At 37.6% G+C, this 22,042-nt stretch overlaps 1 protein-coding gene across 6 annotated transcripts in view; it reads right to left on the bottom strand.

Annotated features, from left to right (window-relative positions):
• Nucleotides 1–12,535, bottom strand: part of POLQ (DNA polymerase theta) — a 137,169-nt gene extending 124,634 nt beyond the window's left edge. For 5 of the 6 annotated variants that reach the window (XM_047735589.1, XM_047735595.1, XM_047735592.1 and 2 more), the window contains exons 1-5: nucleotides 12,248–12,535; nucleotides 11,615–11,794; nucleotides 9,570–9,700; nucleotides 7,996–8,152; nucleotides 6,256–6,364 (exon numbers count right to left, since the gene is read on the bottom strand). In XM_047735589.1, the coding sequence (XP_047591545.1) occupies nucleotides 6,256–6,364; nucleotides 7,996–8,152; nucleotides 9,570–9,700; nucleotides 11,615–11,794; nucleotides 12,248–12,428 (758 nt within the window). In that variant the 5' untranslated portion in view covers nucleotides 12,429–12,535. Of the gene's footprint in view, nucleotides 1–6,255; nucleotides 6,365–7,995; nucleotides 8,153–8,692; nucleotides 8,794–9,569; nucleotides 9,701–11,614; nucleotides 11,795–12,247 lie in introns of those variants that run through there. The other variant, XM_047735605.1, reaches the window with a different exon arrangement.
• Nucleotides 12,536–22,042: the final 9,507 nt, after the last annotated feature.

Below are 22,042 nucleotides of genomic sequence, written 5' to 3'. Positions count from 1 at the left end.
CGAATTCCTGTACAAGTTCTAGCAGTTTTGGAGTGGAGTCTTTTGGGTTTTCCACATATAGCATCATATCATCTGCGAAGAGTGATAGTTTGACTTCTTCTTTGCCGATTTGGATGCCTTTAATTTCCTTTTGTTGTCTGATTACTGAGGCTAGGACTTCTACTACTATGTTGAATAGCAGTGGTGATAGCGGACATCCCTGCCGTGTTCCTGACCTTAGCGGAAAAGCTTTGTTTTTCTCCATTGAGAATGATATTTGCGGTGGGTTTTTCATAGATGGCTTTGATAATATTGAGGTATGTGCCCTCTATCCCTACACTTTGAAGAGTTTTGATCAGGAAGGGATGCTGTACTTTGTCAAATGCTTTTTCAGCATCTATGGAGAGTATCATATGGTTCTTGTTCTTTCTTTTATTAATGTGTTGTATCGTATTGATTGATTTGCGGATGTTGAACCAACCTTGCAGCCCTGGAATAAATCCCACTTGGTCGTGGTGAATAATCCTTTTAATATACTGTTGAATCCTATTGGCTAGTATTTTGGTGAGAATTTTCGCATCTGTGTTCCTCAAGGATATGGGTCTGTAGTTCTCTTTTTTGATGGAATCCTTGTCTGGTTTTGGGATCAAGGGGATGCTGGCCTCATAAAATGAGTTTGGAAGTTTTCCTTCCATTTCTATTTTTTGGAACAGTTTCAGGAGAAGAGGAATTAGTTCTTCTTTAAGTGTTTGGTAGAATTCCCCCAGGAAGGCATCTGGCCCTGGGCTTTTTTTTGTTTGGAGGTTTTTGATGACTGTTTCAATCTCCTTACTGGTTATGGGTCTGGTCTGTTCAGGCTTTCTATTTCTTCCTGGTTCAGCTGTGGTAGTTTATATGTCTCTAGGAATGCATCCATTTCTTCCAGAGTGTCAAATTTGTTTGTGTAGAGTTGCTCATAGTATGTTCTTATAATTGATTGTATTTCTTTGGTGTTAGTTGTGATCTCTCCTCTTTCATTCATGATTTTCTTTATTTGGGTCCTTTCTCTTTTCTTTTTGATAAGTCTGCCCAGGGGCTTATCAATCTTATTAATTCTTTCAAAGAACCAGCTCCTAGTTTCGTTGATTTGTTCTATTGTTTTTTTGGTTTCTATTTCATTGATTTCTGCTCTGATCTTTATGATTTCTCTTCTCCTGCTGGGTTTAGGCTTTCTTTCTTGTTCTTTCTCCAGCTCCTTTAGGTGTAGAGTTAGGTTGTGTACCTGAGACCTTTCTTGTTTCTTGAGAAAGGCTTGTACCTCTATATATTTTCCTCTCAGGACTGCCTTTGTTGTGTCCCACAGATTTTGAACCGTTGTGTTTTCATTATCATTTGTTTCCATGAATTTTTTCAATTCTTCTTTAATTTCCTGGTTGACCCATTCATTCTTGAGAAGGATGCTGTTTAGTCTCCATGTATTTGGGTTCTTTCCAAATTTCCTCTTGTGATTGAGTTCTAGCTTCAGAGCATTGTGGTCTGAAAATATGCAGGGAATGATCCCAATCTTTTGATACCGGTTGAGACCTGATTTAGGACTGAGGATGTGATCTATTCTGGAGAATGTTCCATGTGCACTAGAGAAGAATGTGTATTCTGTTGCTTTGGGGTAAAATGTTCTGAATATATCTGTGATGTCCATCTGGTCCAGTGTGTCATTTAAGGCCTTTGTTGTTGTCATGTAAGGCCTCCTTGTTGATCTTTTGCTTGGATGATCTGTCCATTTCAGTGAGGGGAGTGTTAAAGTCCCCTACTATTATTGTATTATTGTTGATGTGTTTTTTTGATTTTGTTATTAATTGGTTTATATAGCTGGCTCCTCCCATGTTAGGGGCATAGATATTTAAAATTGTTAGATCTTCTTGTTGGACAGATCCTTTGAATATGATATAGTGTCCTTCCTCATCTCTTATTATAGTCTTTGGCTTAAAATCTAATTGATCTGATATAAGGATTGCCACCCCTGCTTTCTTCTGATGTCCATTAGCATGGTAAATTCTTTTCCACCCCCTCACTTTAAATCTGGAGGTGTCTTCAGGTCTAAAATGAGTTTCTTGTAGGCAACATATAGATGGGTTTTGTTTTTTTATCCATTCTGATACCCTGTGTCTTTTGATTGGTGCATTTAGCCCATTAACATTCAGGGTAACTATTGAGAGATATGAATTTAGTGCCATTGTATTGCCTGTAAGGTGACTGTTATTGTATATTGTCTCTGTTCCTTTCTGATCTACTACTTTTAGGGTCTCTCTTTGCTTAGGGGACCCCTTTCAATATTTCTTGTAGAGCTGGTTTGGTGTTTGCAAATTCTTTCAGTTTTTGTTTGTCCTGGAAGCTTTTAATCTCTCCTTCTATTTTCAATGATAGCCTAGCTGGATATAGTATTCTTGGCTGCATGTTTTTCTCTTCTAGTGCTCTGAATATATCATGCCAGCTCTTTCTGGCCTGCCAGGTCTCTGTGGATAAGTCTGCTGCCAATCTAATTTTTTTTTTTTTAAGACTTTATTTATTTATTTGACAGAGAGAGATCACAAGTAGACGGAGAGGAAGGTAGAGAGAGAGAGAGAGGGAAGCAGGCTTCTTGCTGAGCAGAGAGCCCGATGTGGGACTCGATCCCAGGACCCTGAGATCATGACCTGAGCCGAAGGCAGCGGCTTAACCCACTGAGCCATCCAGGCGCCCCCAATCTAATATTTTTACCATTGTATGTTACAGACTTCTTTTCCCGGGCTGCTTTCAGGATTTTCTCTTTGTCCCTAAGACTTGTAAATTTTACTATTAGGTGACGGGGTGTGGACCTATTCTTATTGATTTTGAGGGGGGTTCTCTGAACCTCCTGGATTTTGATGCTTGTTCCCTTTGCCATATTGGGGAAATTCTCTCCAATAATTCTCTCCAATATACCTTCTGCTCCCCTCTCCCTTTTTTCTTCTTCTGGAATCCCAATTATTCTAATGTAGTTTTGTCTTATGGTGTCACTTATCTCTCGAATTCTCCCCTCGTGGTCCAGTAATTGTTTGTCCCTCTTTTGCTCAGTTTCTTTATTCTCTGTCATTAGGTCTTCTATATCGCTCATTCTTTCTTCACCTCATTTATCCTAGCAGTGAGAGCCTCCATTTTTTATTGTACCTCATTGATAGCTTTTTTGATTTCAACTTGGTTAGATTTTAGTTCTTTTATTTCTCCAGAAAGGGCTTGTATATCTTCCAAGAGGGTTTCTCTAATATCTTCCATGCCTTTTTCTAGCCCGGCTAGAACCTTGAGAATCATCATTCTGAACTCTATATCTGACATATTACCAATGTCTGTATTGATTAGGTCCCTAGCCTTTGGTACTGCCTCTTGTTCTTTTTTTTTGTGGTGAATTTTTCCGCCTCGTCATTTTGTCCAGATAAGAGTATATGAAGGAGCAAGTAAAATACTAAAAGGGTGGCAACAACCCCAAGAAAATATGCTTTAACCAAATCAGAAGAGATCCCAAATCGTGAAAGGGTAGAAAGGGGATAAAAAGAGGTTCAGAAAGGAAAAAACAAACAAACAAACAAACAATTAAAAAAAGAAAACGAATAAAGAAAAAATATAAAAAAGAAAAAAAATATATATATATATTAGATAAACTAGTTAAAAATGTTAAAAAGAAAAGTGTAAAAGTTAAAAAAAATTTGGCAGAAGAAGAGAAAAATAAATTGAAAAAGAAAAAAAATTAAATTAACTGCAACGTTAAAGAATAATGGGGAGAAAGCCATGAGTTCCGTGCTTTGCTTTCTTCTCCTCTGGAATTCCGCTGCTCTCCTTAGTATTGAACCTGCACTCCTTGGTAGGTGAACTTGGTCCTGGCTGGATTTCTTGTTGATCTTCTGGGGGAGGGGCCTGTTGTAGTGATTCTCAAGTGTCTTTGCCCCAGGCGGAATTGCACCGCCCTTACCAGGGGTGGGGCTGAGTAATCCCCTCGGGTTTGCTTTCGGGAGCTGTTGTTCCCTGAGCGCTTTCCGTAGAGTTCCGGAGGACAGGAATGAAGTTGCGGCCTCCCAGTCTCAGGCCCAGAGGAGCTGAGAGCCCGGGGCCCCACTCCTCAGTGCGCTCTCAGAGAACAGTGCCCAATTACTTCCGTCACCCTGTCCTCTGGCCGTGCTCCGAGCTGACCGAGCCTGCGAGCGTTTCAAGGTAACCCCGACCTGAGAGCTCACTCCTCAGCTCTGTCTCTGTAGCCGGCTTCCCCGTTGTAATACCTGTAAGCTCTGCAACACTCAGACACCCCCGATCCTTCTGTGACCCTGAGGGACCTGAGGCCACGCTGACCCCGCATGGGCTTCACCCCGGTTTAGCCTCTGGAGCGATGTCCCTCAGCGGAACAGACTTTTAAATGTCCTGATTTTGTGCTCTGTTGCTCCACTGCTTGCCGGGAGCCGGCCCCTCCCCCAGTGGTCTATCTTCCCGTCGCTTTGGATTCACTTCTCCGCCAGTCCTACCTTTCAGAAAGTGGTTGATTTTCTGTTTCTAGAATTGCTGTTCTTCTCTTCGATCTCCCGTTGGATTTGTAGGTGTTTGCAATCTTTAGATAAGCTATCTAGCTGATCTCCTGCTACCTGAAGTAGTCTCAGCCTGCTACTTCTCCGCCATCTTGACTCTTCCCTCCTACACTTATTTTTTAGTGTAATTCCATTTTTCAGAGAATATATTTTAAAATACTTAAATCCTTTAAAATGTATTGCTTTATGGCCCAGGATATAGTGAAGTTTTATTATACACCCTGAAAAGAACATATATTCTGCTTTTATTTGGTAATTCTTCTACATACATCCATTTGGTCAAATTTGTTACTTGCATTAGTCTTATATTCTATATCCCTTCTGATCTGGTATATAAACAATTATCTCTATGTTTTCTCATATACTGAAAAAGAGGTGTTAAATCTCCCTAAACTGAAATATAAGAGCTCCCAGATTGAAAGAATCTATTGTGCACCCAACACAATGAACAAAAATGAAACACCAAGACACATCGGTGTGAAATTTTACAACACTGAGAAAGAAAAGGAGCCCCTAAAATCTCCCAGAGTGAATTAAAAAATTTTATACAAAGGATAAAGGATAAGCATCATAAAATCTTGACTTCTATACCCCAGCAATCTATGAATAACCATAAGGCATTTTCAGATATACAAACTTTCAAAAAAAAAAAAAAAATCAAGAATAGACTATACACTAAAATAAAGTAGAATTCCTGGAAGATGTCCCCACCAAAATGAGGAAGTAAATAAGGAAAAAAAAAATGTTATCTAAAAAAGGGGGACACTGACCCAAGCATAAAGCAATAGGAATGAATGATAAAGAAAGATCCTAAAATAAGTACTATGCAGCACATATATAGTTTACCCACCTATCCAGATTGGAATAATTCAGAAGTCTTTCAGAGAAACTTCAAGAAGATGAATTTGGTAGAATAGCAAATGTGTTGAAACATATTGGATTTACGTAAATGGGAAAGAGGCTGGGGATCAATCAGTGAAAAGGACATAGGAAACCAAACCATCAAACAAAAAAGATATTAACTTCAGAGAAAAAAAAGTTATTCTGAAGAACAAAGTAATCATAATACACCACATGCTTCAGTTGGCAAAGGCATTTATATAGCCAAAACAGTCTAACATTAAATATTGATCTGATAAAAATTATGATATAACAGTATTTGGAGATTGGGAAGATTATGAGAGGACAAAGAGAGACTGTGGGGTCAAGTGGGAGGAGATTGGGTAGGGTGAGTAAAGATTTTAAAGAAGAGCTAGGTCTTCATCTTTCATAATAAGTAGTATACAATGTGTAAAACTAAAGACACAGTGGCTACATTTAGAAATAACATTGTAAATAATTTTTTAAAAAGCTGTTAGAGTTGAAAGTAGTTGCCTCTGGGAAGGAGGAGATAAATGTTATTTTTCAAAATTAGTCTTGATTGCTTAAATAGAATGATGTATAACTTGCAAATACAAAAACTGGATTTTTAAAAATTTTATCATAAAAATGAACAACCCGAAATTTTTAAATGTTATAAAAATCATCTAAAATCACTCTCAATCTTAACTACTTCTTTTGGAACAAAAATGAACTGCTGTACCTGAGTTTGTTCTAAATAGGTATTATTGTCCTTCTTTAATTTATTTAATTCATACTTACTATGCACTTTTGCAAACACTTCCTTAGCACTGCTTAGAATCTCAGGAACTCAGTTATTTCAGGTACTCACCAAGATGCTGACTTGTGAGTAATGTAGCAAATCTTAGTGAGTAAAAGTTCCAGCAGATACCCTCGGTGAGAGTCTCCCAGCATATGCAATTCATCCACAACCACCATTCCTAAAGAGATTGTCCAGATACCAGGTTTCACAAAATTTAACAATTTCAATAAAAATTTTAAAAGACTCAGCATCTTATATGGTAAGTAGCTGTCATTACTACAATATATTGCAGGTGATACAAATTTCTAACCATAAAACAAAAATCAAATTTCACATAATGGACAATCCTTTCTCAAGACATTTCAGACATCTTAAGTGGTCCAACTATACTGTATTCTGGATCTAAAAATGAAGGATTAGCTAACTCAGAGGAAACTGCCTCTCATTACTCAGATACTTCTATATTGGCAACTTTGTATAAACATATGTACAATGAGACATCAAATACACCTAAGATAGTTATTCAGTGTATTGACTTTTCTATGGGGTAAAACAACCAGGGCAACCAACCATACTGATGTTAGAAAGTTGCTTAGAACAACAAAATCAGATGAAGAAGAAAGAAATTATTTTAAGGATGTTTTTGTTTGATGATAATAGGCTAGTGAATCACCCCAGTACAAAACATAAATATGTTTGTATACCAGAATCCTCTTCTCCACTACTTGGAGAATCAAACCAGTCTATGCACTTGGAATAATGCTCAAGAAGTACTGAAAATTTAGTACCAACCAATGCCTTCTTTAAACATAGCCATAAGATTATGGTTTTCACAGGCACTGGTATCCCCCCACCCCCAACTAACCCTCCCCACCTAAATTAAGATCTTTCAAACCCATTTCCTAATGGCACATGATACTCCTTTTCCTCATCAGCAAGCTATCTGAAAAGTTATTTCAGAGTTTATTCACTCAGTCAGTCATTCAAAAACAATCTGTGCCACGCACTGTGTTAGGTATATTGGATATCACATTTTATAGGATTCTATTGCAATCTTTGAGATATTTAAAATCCAATGGGGTCACAAGTGATAAGACAATTCTGATACAAACTGATGGAATTTGATTTCTCTCTCTAAGCTTTAAAGAGCAGAGCCATGTTTTATTAAATTTTGATTTCATTCCCCACTCCCACTCTACCCAGTTTTACCAATTAAGTTCATCAGGATCTCAATGAGTAGCTAACTGATATTCTTGCTCCTTTTGCTGATGCTATAAGTATTCTATTCCTGTTGCTACCTCTACATAGACTTTCCTAAGTGGTTAAAAAAAAAAAAAAAAAAAGCATTAAGGTAAAAAGCCTTCACAGAGTTCCAAAGGAACAAATGTCAGTTTCTATAGCTTCATACCACTTCTCTGCTAAATGGTAACCTCCAAGTAAAGACCAAATCTAGCTATCTTGGCACCAGAATATGATAATGAATACACACTAACTGCAGATATGGCAGAACCAGCTCCAGCATGCTTCCTTCTATCCCCAGTAATGTTCAGACAGAAAAGAAGCAATGAGAAATGACTTGAGGGCTCAAGGATATTCCTCTGTGTTTTGTAAAGTGCAAACATACAGGGAAATAGTCAATAGCAGCAAGCAGGACATAAAACTTTTTTTTTTTTTAAACACAGAGTTCCTAACATTACAGATGCCAATTCTCAATAAGAAAAAAATGGGACCTATAGAAATCATAACAGCCATTTCATTCCTTCAAAAAATAGCAACAGAAAATATTTGCTTATTTCCTACTTTTCTTACCTAAAAGATCCATCTTATTTTCCTCTATGAGGCGATTGATCAGACCATTGGCTCTCTCAATTGTGCAGACAGCAATATCCAAGGAAGAGAAATGCCCTGTCGGAGAGGCACTGCCCATATAACCATCCACATTTATGCCCACTTCCTGAAACAAACTCTGAATTGAGCAAAAAGGAGTAATACAAGTAAAAATACTTGAAACTCATGAATTATAGATTGGTTCTATCCCAGAATACAGACATAAGTATCTAAAGATATTTACTAGATTAATGTTGATTGTTCCTGGCCAGGACACACTGGTTTTTGTTCTGTTTTGTTTTGATTTTAGAATCACATGAGAAAAATATGAAGTTTAGAACTGACAAAACACAGAACAGAGATTTTCTGTTAAGACAGAGTCAAATAGAAGTATGTCATTTTAACGATTACATTTATAAAGCACTTCCAAGAGTTATAGAAATTAAAACTGGAAAAAAAAATAAAGCACTCAATTTTTAATCTAATAAAGACGCAAGAAACTAGCTGTTTTTAAACACAAATGTAACAGTTTAATGAATAAATTTATACTTCATGAAAAAATTATTCTTACTATCCCACAATCTTTTATACAATAGAAGTTTTCAAAAGTCAAATGCAGTGGGACCTTGATGTTAATTTTTTTTTTTTTTTTTTGTAGTTTTACTTGTAACTAACATACCTTCTCAATAAAAAGGATCCTTTCATCATTTTGTTACTTTGGTCTAAGTTGAGAGGATGTTACCATGTAGGACCAGCTTTGTTGGCTATTTGGCCTCTGAAATAACTGTTAAAAAGATTTATAGAACCATAGAACTTTAGAGCTGTTCATTCAGTAAAATGCTTCTGAGTGTCATTGAATTAACCCATAATATTAGGGTTAAAGTCCTTTTTACCAATGAAAATACTAAGGTCCAGGAGATTATGTGCCTGGCCTGAAGACATAGTTAATGGCAAAACCGGGACTAGAACCCAGATTTTTTGGAATACCAGTTTAATAGTCTTGCCATTCCAACACATTTTTTCACTGCAGAAATCACAACAGTAAATGTATTTTATTTAATGTAACACTGTAGTTGTAAAAACGCCTTAAAAACCAGGGAGTATCATACTAATGAAAAATGTTATTATTCATTTTTATAGAACAAACCACAGGCCTGAAGTTTTACCTAAGCACCAATGGATCTGGTTCTTCTTCCCCCAACTACTCCCAAATGGCCCTCAAGATAGGATATGCATCCTTAAACACTCTTTCCTTTCCATGCTTCATTCTAATCCTGCTATTCAGTTAAAATGCTGTTTTTTAATTTATATGTTTATTTACTAATTGAAGTATTCTGTTTACTTCCTAAGGAAAAGTTTATAAATTTTAACACAACTTTCAATTACTCTTTTGATTTAATGACCCTTTCTCCTTTTATATAAATAATAAAAAAAGTTTATCTTCATCAATGGTCAACTTTTAAAGCTGCTTTGGGATGCAACAAAAGAAACTTTTATTAACACAGCTGCCAGTAATAGATCTTATTACAATAATGTTCTTAGTATAAGAACATTACCTGAAGATAGTATTTCTTCTCTTTAGCCACAGAGACAAAGGGCAAAATAAACAAAGCTTTCTTCCGCATTTCCAAAACTCGCTTCAACATAAGTAATTCAGCAACAAGAGTCTTCCCAGCACTAGTAGGAGCTAAAACATGTTATTCCACAGGTTATTACAAAAAGAATATTTGACATATTGTATTAATAAATGTTTTAAACCAAATTCAGTAACTACAGAGCCTTAGACTAACCTATCATTAAGGCCCCTACTAGCAACTGAAAACTTTGTTCACTTAAACATCCCTGACTTCAAACCAGTGCTCTAGAGAGCCTCACACTGAAAACAGAGAATTCTTAAACAAATCCTTTTATGAACAATAAATGATAAACACCGAGTCCCTAGCTTGTCTCTAATGATCCTTTCCTTTAAGTACTGAATGATTAAAAGCCCTGCTTTGAGGAAGGAGATAAACAAGTTTAATATATTGTGGTAAAAACCATGATAGAAGTTGAGAGAGAAGAGCTATAATGAAGTTCATGGAAAGGAAACACAACTTGGGAGAAGAGAAGGGAAGAGGAAAGGAATACCAAGCAAAAGAAACAGCATGTGCAAAGGCTAAGCCTGCTAAGTTCAAAGGATGGTAATTTAGTAAACCTGAAATAAAACCAGGAAGAGTTAGAGAAGAGATATGAACAAGTCACATGAAAAAGAATTTTATAATCCCACCATGTAAGGAATTTAGAATTTATCCTGAAAGCAATGTAGAGTGACTAGTGAGTTCTATAAAAAGGTGTGTTAAGATCATATTTGTACTTTATAAAGATCACTTTGCGAGCAGGGCAGAACAAAACCAGAGAAAAAATATAAACTAGTTATAAGGCTATTGCATAATCTAGAAGATGAGCATAGTCTACAAGAAAGAGGATAGTGAACTAGGTAGTGTACCTAAAAAGAGAGAGTAGTCAGAATTAAAACATTTGGGTGGCTCAGTCGGTGGGGTATTTGACTCTTGATTTCCACTCAGGGCATGATCTCGGGGCATGAGCCTGAAGACCTGTCTGGCTCCACACTCAGGGAGGAGTCTTATTCTCTCCCCCTCTCCCCTTTCTGCCCCTCCCTGCACACTCATGCTCTCATGTGTGTGTGCGCTCTCTCTCTTAAATAAATCTAAAAAAAAAAAAAAAAGATATTTGAGATACACTGGACACGGTGATTAACTGATGTAAGCTGGTGACCAGAAATATGAATGACACTCGAGTTTTGGTTTAAGCAGTTGAAACGGTCAGGCCATTCTACCACTACTACCAGTTACAGTGTACTTTCTATATGCCAACAACTCTTCTAAGCATTCTCTCATGTTTTCTATTAATAAGCTATTAATTATCATAGGCATTAACTGTAACAATTTTCAAACCCAACCAATCTGACTCTACAGCCTGAATTTATTATTAGTAGTAAGAACTATCTGCCGAAGACATAATGAAAACTCTGGATGACTCACAACTTCAAAAAAAACTGACACAAAGAAAGCACATCTTATCAAATGATAAGGTCTAAAGTCAGTGAGGAAAAATGTTAAAAAGTATGAATGTCAGAGTTACCCCTGAAAGCCTATGTAAGTCTTCTACTTGGTAAATTACATATGGTTTTGTGTATACATCCCCGTACAAGATGGCCAGTTTATAAATACGTAACGTATGATGTTCACACACTGTAAAGCAGCTGAGATCAACCAGGGGAAGAGCAGATGTACATTTCCCTTGCACTTTCATCCTGGAACATGTTTGTTGAGAGGAAAAGCAAGCAGAATAGTTCTCTTTAAACTGTCTGCTTTTTTGCTCCATCCTCACCATAATGGAATTGGCATAACTTAAATATGCATATGATGAGACTCCACTTTTCATATTTTAAGGCCTTCTCTAGTTATAAATCACTGTTTCATTCACTTTTTAACTACCCCTTAACTACTGCCTTTTAAACTACTTCATAACTACCTCAAGGGTATCCTTCATATTCATGTCATAAAGTAGTACAGAAATTAATGTGCACAAATTTGAATACCTGAATAGACTAAATTCTTTCCTTCCAGGACTTGTCCCAGCAAAAGGCACTCTGCCTGCCATTCAAACATCTTTTTTACACCCAAACTGTGATATTTCTCCAGAACCGCTACAGGAAGTCCCCAGTTTGCCAACAGCAACTTGTCTAGTTGATCGTCAGGAATTGTCTGCTTGCATTCCCCTTTCAGGAAAGAAAAAAAAAAAAAAAAATTAGTAGTTGAACCTAATTCTAACATATGACTTCAGTAGTCTTCCACTGTGTTTTGGAGTTCCTATGTGTTGCACTGAGGCTATATAAAGCATATGCAGACATAAAGCACTTCCAGTATAAGGCTCTGGATGAAGTACTGGGCGTGAGCCTCCGATAGGTGACTAGATTTGGCCAACTAGAAAGTTGTTTCTGCAAAGGTCGAAAGACTCACAAACCAGTTGAATATTACTACCAGGCTGTCGCCCAATCCGCACGTCCATGTTCTAACAGAAAGTGACCTGCCACGCTAGGCCAGAGTCACAAACTGAGAAGGGGAGTAGAAGTTCAGTGGGCTGTGCAAACACACAAGCTCTGTGCTGAAACTACACCTCCCCATACTGGGCTGCGCACCTCACCCGCGGACCCCTGAGTGCCTGGGAGTACCTGCAGCTGCGGCCGCCGAGCGGCCGCGGTCCTTCAAGCAGCATCCCAGGCCCGGGGGCGGACTCAACACGGGCCCCGAGTGAAGCAGGAGACTGTCACTGCCGTCACCGCCACTTCCTGAGAAGGAGTCCGAGCTTGATGCTGAACGCCGCCGTTTCCCACTCCAGCGCGGAAGATTCATCGCGAATCTTCTCGGCGATTCAGGGAAAGCCGCAGTGCCAGCGTCCTCCCGCTCCGGAGAATCCGGGCCTGGTGACAGGTGCAGCCACCATCTTCCCGCCTTGGCTTTCAAACTCTGGCCTCCCAGCCCGCCCCGGAACCATAGAGTTTTCAGTGGTGAGAGTAACCCGAGAACCATAGAATCGTGGGGAAAGAGCGGCTCCACTGGTGTCTTGGACCTCCAGCCTTTGACCACATTTGGAGGTTAGCGTTAGAGAAAACAAGCGGCATCTAGATAAGGGGTTGAGGGCGGAGGGAACGACTCTGTATGCATAACCTGCATTTATAATCAGCCTGGCCTAAGCACTTTCTTTTTTGTCCATTTCTTGCGTGAATAGCAAGATTTGTTAACTTCATAGGTTGCCCATAATTGGTAGCTCAGGGAAGTAACCTTCTTAACAAATTGGTATTAAAAAATTATTATAGATTATGCGTGCAAGTACATATAGTACAAGTCTGGGAAATAGCATTTGAGAATCAGTTCTGTGAAAACCTGATTTTATTTTAAAAATGTGCTGAATGGCAATATTCTAAAATTCCACAAGATGGAGACATTACTCCATGAAGGAAACATTTTTCCTCGTTCATGCTATGCCCTGCGTTCGTTCATTCAACCATTTATTGAGCACCTTCTGTGTACCAGCCATCTGGGTAAATGGCAGGAATATGGCATGAAATGGTTTCTGCTCTCAAAGAGAAAAAGAGTAGAGAAGGCGACAGACATTAAATTAATTAATAATTTTAAATTGTACTAACCTTCAGGCAAAAATGAACAGTGCTATCAAAGAAGCGGAAGGACTCCTAATTTACATTGTAGTCATGGAAGAACTTCCTGAGATGCTGTATAGCATAGAGGTCAAGAGTGAAATTCAGGAGCCAGCAGTCTAGGTTTGAAGACTTAATAGCTGTGGTTTTGGGCAACTTGCTTAACCCCTTTGGGCTTCCTTTTTTGCATGTATATGATAGAGATAATTTAAAAAAAAAAAAACTGGTTATTATGAGTACTAAAAAAAGTCAATGTGTGTAGAGTGCTTAGAAGAGTGCCCTCCACGGGGCGCCTGGGTGGCGCCTTTGGCTTTGGCTCAGGTCATGACCCCAGGGTCCTTGGATAGAGCTCTGCATCAAGCCCCGCATGGGGCTCTCTGCTCAGCAGGGAGCCTGTTTAACCCTCTCACTGCCTGCCTCTCTGCCTACTTGTGATCTCTCTCTGTGTCAAATAAATAAATAAATAAAATCTTAAAAAAAAGAATAGTGCCCTCCACATAATAAAAGAAAGTGATATTTAAGCATCCTAATACTGCTTCCATTGTAAATCCAGCGTTTTAAGGGAAAATAACAAACAAAAAAACTCTCACAAATTTCACACTATTTTTATTACATGAACTATGATCAGATGAGGAAAATATTTAGAAAGGAAATGCAAGGAAAAGTTTATGTCATCCCAGTAAAAAGCCTAGAGAATATTTCCAAATTCCCAGTTTATTTCAAACATTCAACATGTTTCTAACTTAAAAAAAAAAAACTCAGAAAAATGGAGAAAAGAAAGCTACTTTTCAAAAATTTTTAAAAATTTTGTTACAGTAACAGGTATTGTAATAATTAATGCTAATACACCAGAAGTATTTCCCCATCTTTTAATTGTGTCTGAGCTTGTGTTCCTTGGGATTTTACATGTGGTAATTCTTCAAGGTCTGAGTTAAAATCTTTCAGAGAAGGTGCCTGGTTGGTACAATTGGTAGAATATGTGACTCTTGATCTCCCAGTCATGAGTTTGAGCTCCATTGTGTTTACTTAAAAATAAGGGTTTACTTAAAAAATAAATAAATAAAACAAATAAATAAAATCTTCCAGAAGAAAAATACGTGGATGTATTTCCTCTAGTTACCTGAGAGACATACTAATTCTGGGCCAATTTAAACTGAATCTCTGGGTCAAAGTTTTTTAAAAATAGAGAAGTAGTAAAATGACACTAGACAGATTTGGACGAGCTTCCAGCCTTACCATCTCAATCTGCAGATCAGTTATTTCTCTGCTTTACTTAGAGTTCTGCCCTTCTTGGGTTTTAGCTTTGTATTTTTTAGATCTTACCTCTCACCTGTGGGAGTCCCAGCTCCTATCGCCCAGAATACATAATACATTAAAATCCACACTAAACCACCAGGGATCAGCAGACATCGCTATGGTAAACTTTGGTTTTAATGCTTCACCTATTCTTTTAGAATGTTTGATTATTTGATTGACATTTCTGTCCTACAAGGAGTTCTTTGACTTTTACCAGTTTATTTTTTTTTAATTTTTACCAGTTTAGTCACGAATGTTTTAAAAAGTATTTGTTACATAACATCCAGAATGTTTAGAAATGTGTGTTGATGGGACGCCTGGGTGGCTCAGTTGGTTAAGCGGCTGCCTTCAGCTCAGGTCATGATCCCAGCGTCCTGGGATCGAGTCCCACATCGGGCTCCTTGCTCAGCGGGGAACCTGCTTCTCCCTCTGCCTCTGCCTGTGCTCATGCTCGCTCCCTCTCTCTCTCTCTCTTTCTAACAAATAAATAAATAAAATCTTTTAAAAAAAAATGTGTGTTGCACTAGAAGTGGTTTCTTGTTCAGCCTAATATTGCTAAAAACAAGCAAAAGAAACTCAAATAACAGTAGATATACATTCAAATATGTCATTTGATTATTTTATTAAGTTTGCATAAATAATAGTGATTTTTCTATTGAAAATGCAGAGGTTGTATAGAAAAATAAAATTTATTCAAACTACCTTTGGGAATTGACTAAAACAAAGTCTAGAATCTACCACACTGAAGAAATTCTGAGCTTCTCACATGAATGGAGGCGATTTGTAAAAAAGGAAAGAACCAGAAAATAATACAAGATCAGAAATGGGATGCAAGTGGTGCTAACTGGAGTTAATGTGCTTAGAAAAAAAGGACATGCTAATTAAGAGGATTTTCCACTTGAAGTTCGGTGGTTCTAAATTGAACAAGTGCAGTGGCTGCACCTGAGAATTCCCTGGGGAGCTTTAAAACTACTGTCCTAATCCTAGAGATTCTGATGTAATTGGTCTGGGTGTAATTTGGGGAGCTGCAGACTTTAATTCAGACGGCTTCCATGAGAAAGTCTTAATACGAGGCTTAAATCAACAAGAAACTCTGAAAAAGACCTATTTCTCCACAGTGTCCCAAGAACTAGTAGAAATAGCTTGCTTACAGACAGGGATAGAAGCAAAATTGAAATAACCTCGAAGGTCCAGGTTAAAACATCAGAAAGCCATCTTAAAGGTGATTAAAACTAAACTGTGAATCCCTGAAAGAGACTAAATTACTAGAATATGTAAATACAAAACCTGTAACTTCCAAATTTATATATAGACTGTTCTCCCTCTTCTCACATGGCAATACCGTTGATTGCTTGTGTAGTAAATACCAAGCAGACACTGTGAGGAAGGGAGATAAGCAGTAAAACTGGGAATCCTAAGGGTATGATTTTTGGAGAAAATCAAGGGCATCTTTCCTGCTTTGGTGTAGGGTAGAGGATGCAGGCCTAGTGAGGTTGAATTTGTGTTCCTGTCTTCTTTTTGCTTTTCCCCATTCCCTCTTCCCCTAATTCTCTCTCCTCATTTTCATTTCATTTGCTTTTCTAGTCTTCCCTTTCTGCTTACATTTAATCACCATGAAGATAGCTCCTATGCATAATACATAATGTAAAATTTTATTTTTAATAAACTTGTAATCCTCCATGGAAAGACTTCTTTTATGATAAAGGGGATCTTACACTTACCTCTAGTTCTCAGGTTAATAAAATGGCCATTAAAGTGACTCATAGGTGTCCTTAAGTATAATTTTTATTATATATTATACAATCTTTTCAGCATGAATTTCTAAATAAATATATTTCAGGATTCCATCTCATTCTTTCCTAAGGTAAGACCGATTTACACAGATCACATCTACACTGCACATTTTGATGGTGTGCACAGCCTTGGTTATGTCAATGGCAATCCTAAAGGACAAGGACACATAGATATTCCTCCCCTGTATCACCTCACCGGCAAGGGCAAAGCAAGAGTGTTTCTTTTGGTTCAACAATGTCATGAGTATCTCATCATCTGCCAGACTCCAAACATGATGGAAAATCTCTGGAGGATATGACTTGGTTTGGACCATTTTCTAAGGCAAGAGACACATTGTTGAAGCGTAGGTGTTTTAGTCAGTTCAGGCTGCTATAACCAAATACAAAGATAACAGAAGTGGTTTTCTCACAGTTCTGGAACTGGAAGTCCAAGGCCAGAATGCCAGCATGTTTGGCTTCTGATTAGAGACCTCTTCTGGGCTGCAGAGTGCTAATTTCTAGTTGTATCCTCACATAGCAGAAAGAGAAAGAGAGAGCTTAAGCCCTCTGGGGCCCCTTTCATAAGGAAATTAACCCCATTCATGAGCTGTCTATAATCTAATTTCCTCCCAAAAGCCCCCTCCTCCAAATACGGTCACATTGAAGTTTAGGATTTCAACATATGGGTTTGGAGGGAACACATTCAGTCCATAACAGAAGGTAACATGTCCCCTATTCAATATGAAAATTACATGGCTCAGTCCAACACAGCAGTCCAGGCAGCTAATCTAGAGGCAGACGGGTTTGAACTCCAGAGCCACCATTTTTTGCACTTTGACCTTAGACAAAACTAACTTTTTACAACCTCAGTTTTCCTTTTCTAAAGTTGAATTCATAAAGATGCCTCTATCACAGCTTGTGGCAAGAATTATATATGTAGTGCTTAGTATCACACTTGGTATTTAATAAGCATCCAATAATTGATAGATATGATTAATCTTCCTCTGAGGTATATTTAACATAGAAAACCCTAGAATCAATGGGAAGTCTAGCTGTTTGAGACAAAAACAAGTTGTAATATTCAGATTTACTATTTTTCTTTTTAATTTTATTTTTAGATTTACTATTATTTTTGATGAGCAAGTTTTCTCAAATCTTGGAGAGCTGAATGCTATTCCCTCTTCTTAAAGCACTTTTATCCATTTCTTCACTTGAAGGGTTTCTACGTACTCTTCAGAGCTTGGCTTAAATGACACTTCCTCAAAAAGAAGCCTTTTCTGACTCTAATAGGACCATGAATTTTGTTTTTCCTGAGATTTTGACAGAGAGATGGATATTTGACAGAGAGATGGAGAGACAGCACAAGCAAGGGGAGCAGCAGGCAGAGGGAGAAGCAGGCTCTCCCAGGACCCTGGAATCATGACCTGAGCCGAAGGCAGATGTTTAACCAACTGAGCCACACAGGTGCCTCGAGGATCCTTAATTTTCTTATTACTCCACTTACCTATGCTTGAGCATGACTCTGTAATTACTGTCTTCCACACTAGATATAAGTTCCGTAGAGTCAGAGATCATTTCTACTATGATTGACTCTGCATATCCTGCTGGTGAAAATTGAAGGCTTCTCAAGCATTCCTTTCCTAAATCTTTACTGCAGGTTTTTGAGAGAGTTAATCATCTTATCTAATTCTATCAATCGCTGATGGAGAAATGTTCAAGTCTCCAAATAAAATTGTGGTTTTTGTCTATTTTTCCTCTCAGTTCTATCAGTTTTTGCTTCATACATTTGTTGTCTGGTATATACACATTTAAGATGACTAGTTCTTAGGAGATTAACCTTTTTATCTTTATGTAATGTCCTTCTCTGTCCTTGGTGATTTGCTTTGTTCTATAATTTGTCTAATATTAAGATAGGCACTCCAAATTTCTTCTAGTTAACATTTGCATTTTATCTTCCATCCTTTTATTTTCAACCTACTTATATAATTACATTTGAAATTACTTTATTGTATTAAATTGTAATATTATACATTCATATATTATATATAGATATAATCTTTATAACATATAATAACTTATAATTAATTACATACTTTATATAATTTCTTAATATATTATTATATTGTATGTTATACATATATCTTATCAAAGTCAACCGATATTGACATTTTGAGTGAATTGTAGAAGCTTTATCCCTTTTATGTTCCTTTACCCTTCTCCATTTATAATATAATTGTGTTAAATATTTTCTCTATATTAATTGAGAACCACACTAAAAAGTATTATAATTTTTGCTTCAAACATCAAACAAAGCTCAAGAGGAGAAAGAAATGTATTGTGCTTCCCTATAAGTTTATCTCTGTTCCTTCTGACTTCTTAGTCTTCCAAAAGTCCTTTTTTTCATTTCCTTTTGGTTTCAAGAACTTCCTTTAGCCCTTCTTTTAGGGTAGCTCTGCTGGTAACAAATTCTCTTTGTCTTCCTACATCTGTAAATGTCTTTAATTCCCCTTCAATAATGTGTCACTTCTCTCTGACTACTTTCAGGACCAAATCTGTCTGGTTTTCAGAAGACTGACTATGATATATCTTTGCATGAATTTCTTTGGGTTTAATCCATCTGAGTTTTGGTCAGCTTTTTCAACTTATATGTTTATGGGTTTTTGTAGATTTTTGCCAAATGCTGGAAATTTTTAGTCATTATTTTTTTTTAATACTTTTCAGTCTTCCTGCCAACTCTCTTCTTCTGGGACTTGGGTGATAGAAATGTTAGATCTTTACTGTCTGACAGGTCCCTAAAGTTCTGTTCATTTCTTCCCAGGCTATTTTTTCTTTGTTGTTGAGACTGCATAGCTTTTATTGTTTAATTTCACTGATTCTTTCTTCTGTCTTCTCCATTTTTCTCTTGGGCCTATCCATTGAGTTTTCTTTCTTTTGGTTGTATTTTTTTGGGGAAGGGGGTTCTAAATTTTTCATTTAGTTCTTCTTTATATTTATATTTATATATATTTCATTCAACTAATATTTCATTTAGTTCTTCTTTATATTTATTTATATATATTTTTAGTCTTCCTATTTCTTTTCTGAAACTATTTTTTTTCATTTGTTTCAAGAGTATATCTAACTGCTTGTTGAAGGATTTTTATGTCAGCTGCCTCAAAATTCCTGTCAGATAATTTGACACGTGTGTCATCTCAGTGTTGGCATTTGTTGATTGTCTCACTTAGTATGAGATCTCCCTGGTTCTTGGTAAGACATGATTTTCACTTAAAACTTAGACATTTTGTTTGTTGTGTTATAAGACTCAGGAGTTTATTTAAATCTTGTATTTTAGAAGGCCTCCTCTAACACTGGGGTTGAAGTGGAAGTCCAGGCTCTCTACTCAGCCTCATAGAACACTGGGGGAAGGGGCATGGAAAAGGAAGGGAAGGAACTTATTACAACTGGGTGGGAGTAGACGATTAGGTTCCCAGTAGGCTTCTGTTAATTCCATCCCGAATGAGGGGTGCTCCATATGTGACCTCCATTGACACATGTTGAGAGGGCTTGGAAGAAGGATTGCTACTATTGAGAAGTCATGAAAGTCTTCACTCTCTGCTAAGCCTCATCTGATACCACCCAGCAAGGATGGGGAGGAACACCTCATTAACACTGGGTAAGATTAGAACTCCAGGCTCCCCACTTGGTCTCAACTGACACTGTGTGGAAGGAGAGGTGCTTATTACACCCTACAGGGATGGAAGTCCTGGTCCACTCCAACCTTCTGTGATGCCTCCCAGGTGCAAAGAAGCTGGGGAGGGTATACATTTTTTACAATGTGGCAAAAGTGGAAGTCTAGGCTCTTCATTCAGCCTTTGATGGCGAGGGTAAAGGGGGGTTGTAGTTTTTTTGTAAAGACCATATTGTCTAATTATCTTGCTTGGCTGCCCCTTTCCTCATCCTTCAATAGAGAGCAGGCTTTGGGGGGGGCATTTTTTTGGTCTGTGCCCATTGGATTTTGGAGTTGTTGGCTTTTCTTGTGTCCAATTTTGGATATATAAAGCAAAACAAAACAAAACCAGAATTCATAATAATGAATTCTGGGGGGGACCCAGGTCCTTAGCTGGTCTGTCTTATCTCCACCTTAAAGAATCTTCTTACGATTGTTTATATGTAATATTCAGAGCTTAGGTTTTAGTTAGCGGAGAGACTAGGGGAAAATACACCTACTTCATCTTCCCGGAAGTAGAAGCCTGACTACACTCTTAACGATCTTTTTACAAACGGACATGTATATTGTGTATTGTCATTGTCTTACTCAGATCCCTTTAACTAGGTAATTTACCCAATCCCCAGTTACCTGGATAACTCACAGCTGCCTCTTTCTCTGAGGAATTGCCCTGGGGCAAACAGGAGCTATCCAACTCTATCTTGTACACCCCCACACTGCTTCCTGCCAGGGCCAGAGTTGTGCCAATGTTGCACAATGGTGCTCTAAGGCTCCCACCATGAGAATGCAGCTAGTCTGCAACTGAGACCACACTCAAGATATTTACATTTTCTGATTTGTCCATCTTTCCTTTTATGGTTAACACTGTTGGAATATTTGCTATCTCCCATCCCTCCTCTCACCTCCCCACAAACTTTAACTGGTTTAATCATCTCTGATTCTTATCTTTTACTCTTTCCATTTTTAAAATTTGTTACTGTGATGTCAAGGTAGGCAGAGCTAATTTCAACTCCCTTCAGCTCTGAGCCTCGATGACGTCATCGGAAAAGTGGCGGTAGTGCACCTGCCTCACATATCAGTGGAGGCTCTGCAAGGACACACACTTACAGTCACTGGTAGAGTGAAATCTAATGAGAAATCTAATGAGAAGCCATAGACAGTAGCAATTTTTTATCTGCATTTCCAGAGAATAGGTGGGTGGGGGCAGGGATAGGTAAACTAGGTGAAGGGGATTAAGAGTACACTTATCATGAGAAGCACTGAGTAATGTATAGAATTGTTGAATCACTACACTGTATACCTGAAACTAATATAGCACTGTATGTTAATTATACTGGAATTAAAAATAAATAAATAAATAAATAATTTTTGAAATTATACATCATTTTCTCTGTGTAAATACTACTTACAAGCCAGCCAGGAATTGTCTGCCCTCCTTTGGTCCATGGACCCTCCATCTTACCAGGAGGGGTCACCCCTCTTGACCTTGTTCAGTTCAGGGCACATCTCACTCCTTTCAACTACACTCTCCATGTCTTTCCCTTACCTTTCCCTTCCCTTCCCTTGCCTTTCTCTGCCACACCTTGGTTCCTCTTGCCATCAGACTCTATATAGAAAAATGCTCAAATCTTAGGTGAGACACTCTCACAGACCAAGTACGAATTAGAAAGTGGGAAGAGGGTTGAGGGGGATGTGCAGAGAAATAGTGAAAGTTCCTCTTGTAGAATAAAAGACCACAGGTGGACTGAGAGACTTGGAGAGAAAGAAAGGGAGTCAGAGAACAAATTATTTTAACCAATTTCTACAAAGTATGATCCTCTAAACAAAGAGTCAAAATATGTAAAACATAAATTGACAGAATCAAAAGGAGAAACAAAAATATCCACCAATATACTGAGAGACTTTATTACAACTCTCTAAGAAACCGATAGATCAAACAAGAAAACAATCAGGCTATAAATGTTCTAAGTAATACAATGAACAAGATATAAATATATATATACATATATATTCTATTTATTATAATATGAATATTTT

The sequence above is a fragment of the Lutra lutra genome, chromosome 1 (assembly GCF_902655055.1).
Source record: "Lutra lutra chromosome 1, mLutLut1.2, whole genome shotgun sequence".
In the NCBI taxonomy this organism is placed as follows: domain Eukaryota; kingdom Metazoa; phylum Chordata; class Mammalia; order Carnivora; family Mustelidae; genus Lutra; species Lutra lutra.
Note: the sequence above shows the minus strand (reverse complement) of the source record. Positions and strands in the feature narration are given on the sequence as shown.